The sequence below is a fragment of the Populus euphratica genome, unplaced genomic scaffold (assembly GCF_000495115.2).
Source record: "Populus euphratica unplaced genomic scaffold, PopEup_1.0 scaffold929.1, whole genome shotgun sequence".
NCBI classification, from domain to species: domain Eukaryota; kingdom Viridiplantae; phylum Streptophyta; class Magnoliopsida; order Malpighiales; family Salicaceae; genus Populus; species Populus euphratica.
Window position 1 is genome coordinate 10,757 of NW_011500789.1, and position 2,488 is coordinate 13,244.

Genomic DNA, 2,488 nt, shown 5'->3' on the forward strand with positions numbered 1-2,488 from the left:
GGAAGCAGAAGCAGATAAAAACACCTCACAAATCACTTCAAATCCACGACCATTTAACACGCAAATACATGGTTACATATTACGTACAGATTATGCATAAAACATGAGGCAAATTATTTGGAGACTAGGCGGTGATGCAGAATGGAGCTATGACTGGTGGAGCTGGAATGTCATCGGACCCTTCAAGCATCAAGATCACATTCTTGATACAAGGACGTGAAGCTGGATCATGCTGAACGCACAGCAGTCCAATCTTCACCATTCTTTCCAGGGACTCGAATTCTATATCTTCATCCTTCACAAGCTTATCCAACTGTCCAGCTGCAAAGCATTGATATGCCCAACTGGGAAGATTCATTTCATCTGGTGTTGAGACGTCTACTTTTATACTGTTTCTGCAACAAATGATCTCTAGAAGTACAACTCCGAAGCTGTAGATATCAGCTTTTACCGACATCAAGGCTTTATTCTGCCATTCAGGTGCCATGTGCCCTCTACACTGTGAGAGTGCCATCGAGCTTCTTATTTCGTCTGGATATAATAGCTTTGATAATCCGAAATCGGAGATTTTGGCTATCCAAGAATCATCCATGAGAATGTTTTGAGGGGTTATATTGCAATGGATGATGCAGGCTTGACACTCTTCATGTAGATAAAGTATTCCTCTAGCTATATCTAGAGCAATCCTCACTCTTTCTTTCCAAATGGGGCGCCTCTCAGACTGGAATAAAAGATCTGCAAGGGTGCCGTTTCTCAAGTACTCGTAGACGAGAACCCTCCGAGAGCCCTCCACACAAAAACCAAGCAACCGAACCAAGTTCCTGTGATAAGTTTGTCCAATAACTGTGATTTCGGCTCGAAACTTTTTTTCCCCTTCATCCAAAACTTTCTCAAGTCTCTTAACAGCAACAGTTCTGTCACCCCCAGGTATTGTCCCTCTGTAAACTGCACCAATAGAACCCCTGCCCAGCTCTTCCCTGAAACCACTTGTAGCTTTCTCAAGCTCACTATAAGAAAATGACCGCAGAGTGAACTCTCCAGCCAAGCTTATGATTCCTGACAGCTTTTCGTAAAGATAAGCTCGATCCCTGTACACGCAGAAAGTAGAGATTGCAATGACAAAACACAAGAAAGTAACAGAGCCGAATGCTATAGCAAGAAACACAAGCAAACTTTTCTTGCTTTCTATGATGATTGTCGGGCTCATTGGAGGTGCAGCAGGAGATGCTGCTTTCACTTTGAAGAAGGCTATAGATGATATGTTTATATCTTTTAAACCATATCGAATTGGTGCAGTATACTTTTCACACTTCTCATTCATATATAGAGCAACATCACAGAGACAATCTTCCAGGCAACACAAACCACAATTTTCCTTCCTCACATGCAAGACAGAATAAGGATATCGCTCGAACAATATATTCTCTACGGCTTTGACATCGTACATTTTCCCTTCTTTGGTGCCTGTGCAAAAACTTTCAGTGACATTCTTGTAGCATCCACTGAATTTCTCACTGGGGTCATTGAAAGCAAATCCAGGATAACAGGAACAGTCAGCATTAGTGCCCATGCCAGAGCAATAACTGTTGAAATCACAGAAGCCACGAACATTGCATGTATTATTCAACGCAGACCACTCAATATGCACACTCTGGCTAGTTTTGTTCTCTAAGCAGTGTGAATACAACCTGAAAATCCCATCAGCATCAAGCGTCGCACGAAAGATTGTTGTTTTGTTGTTACAGGGATAAGAACTTCTTGCCAACAAGACTGGTTTTTTAGAGACCGTATCCATGGACAGAAATCCCTGGTGATTAAGATAGAGACTCAACCCCTTGTTGTCTCCAGTAGTATTACTGGCCCAGTAAGCATCAACAGATTCACCAGCGCTGTTTGTAGGGTAGGCGACAAGGTTTCCATCTTCCTGCATCGCGAGGGAAAACCTTCCACTGGAGTGATTTGAGCTCGACACGCTTGAAACCAATTTAGACACACTTGAAACCAATTTATCAGAAGAAGTAAGATTCTGACCTCCTAATATGGTGTCAGTTGGGTAATCAAAGCTTTGCCAAATAACAGAAGAACCATTGTAAAGCACGAAATTACCCGAATCAAGCATTGAAGCTGAAGCTGCGATTTCTGAAACATTAGCAATAAGATTTTCATTGCCCTGCTCAGTTCGAAGAAGTAGCTTACCCTCTTCTGATAAGTGAATTGTGTCAATATATTCTCTTTTATTTCATTTTTTTAATAGCTATTAGTCTTTCTTTTGTAGCTGTCAGTATATTCTCCTTTTCTTATTCTATTTCTTTCATAGCTGTCACTATATTCTTCTTTCTTTGTTTAATTTCTGTCATAGCTGTATATCCCTGGATTCTCTCTAAAGATCTCAATTATTGTCTAGGCCTAGTATTAAAGAATCTGATTATGTTTATTAGATGCTAGAATTAAGGGTTTTGATACTTCTTGATGTATATATATATTGTAA

The 2,488-nt window shown here is 40.6% G+C and overlaps 1 protein-coding gene across 2 annotated transcripts in view; it reads right to left on the minus strand.

Moving 5' to 3' along the window:
* Positions 1-2,488, minus strand: part of LOC105116376 (G-type lectin S-receptor-like serine/threonine-protein kinase RLK1) — a 30,104-nt gene continuing 27,616 nt past the window's right edge. Inside the window, exon 2 of one of the 2 annotated variants that reach the window (XM_011013707.1) lies at positions 1-1,075. In XM_011013707.1, the coding sequence (XP_011012009.1) occupies positions 125-1,075 (951 nt within the window). In that variant the 3' untranslated portion in view covers positions 1-124. Of the gene's footprint in view, positions 2,197-2,488 lie in introns of both variants that reach the window. The other variant, XM_011013706.1, reaches the window with a different exon arrangement.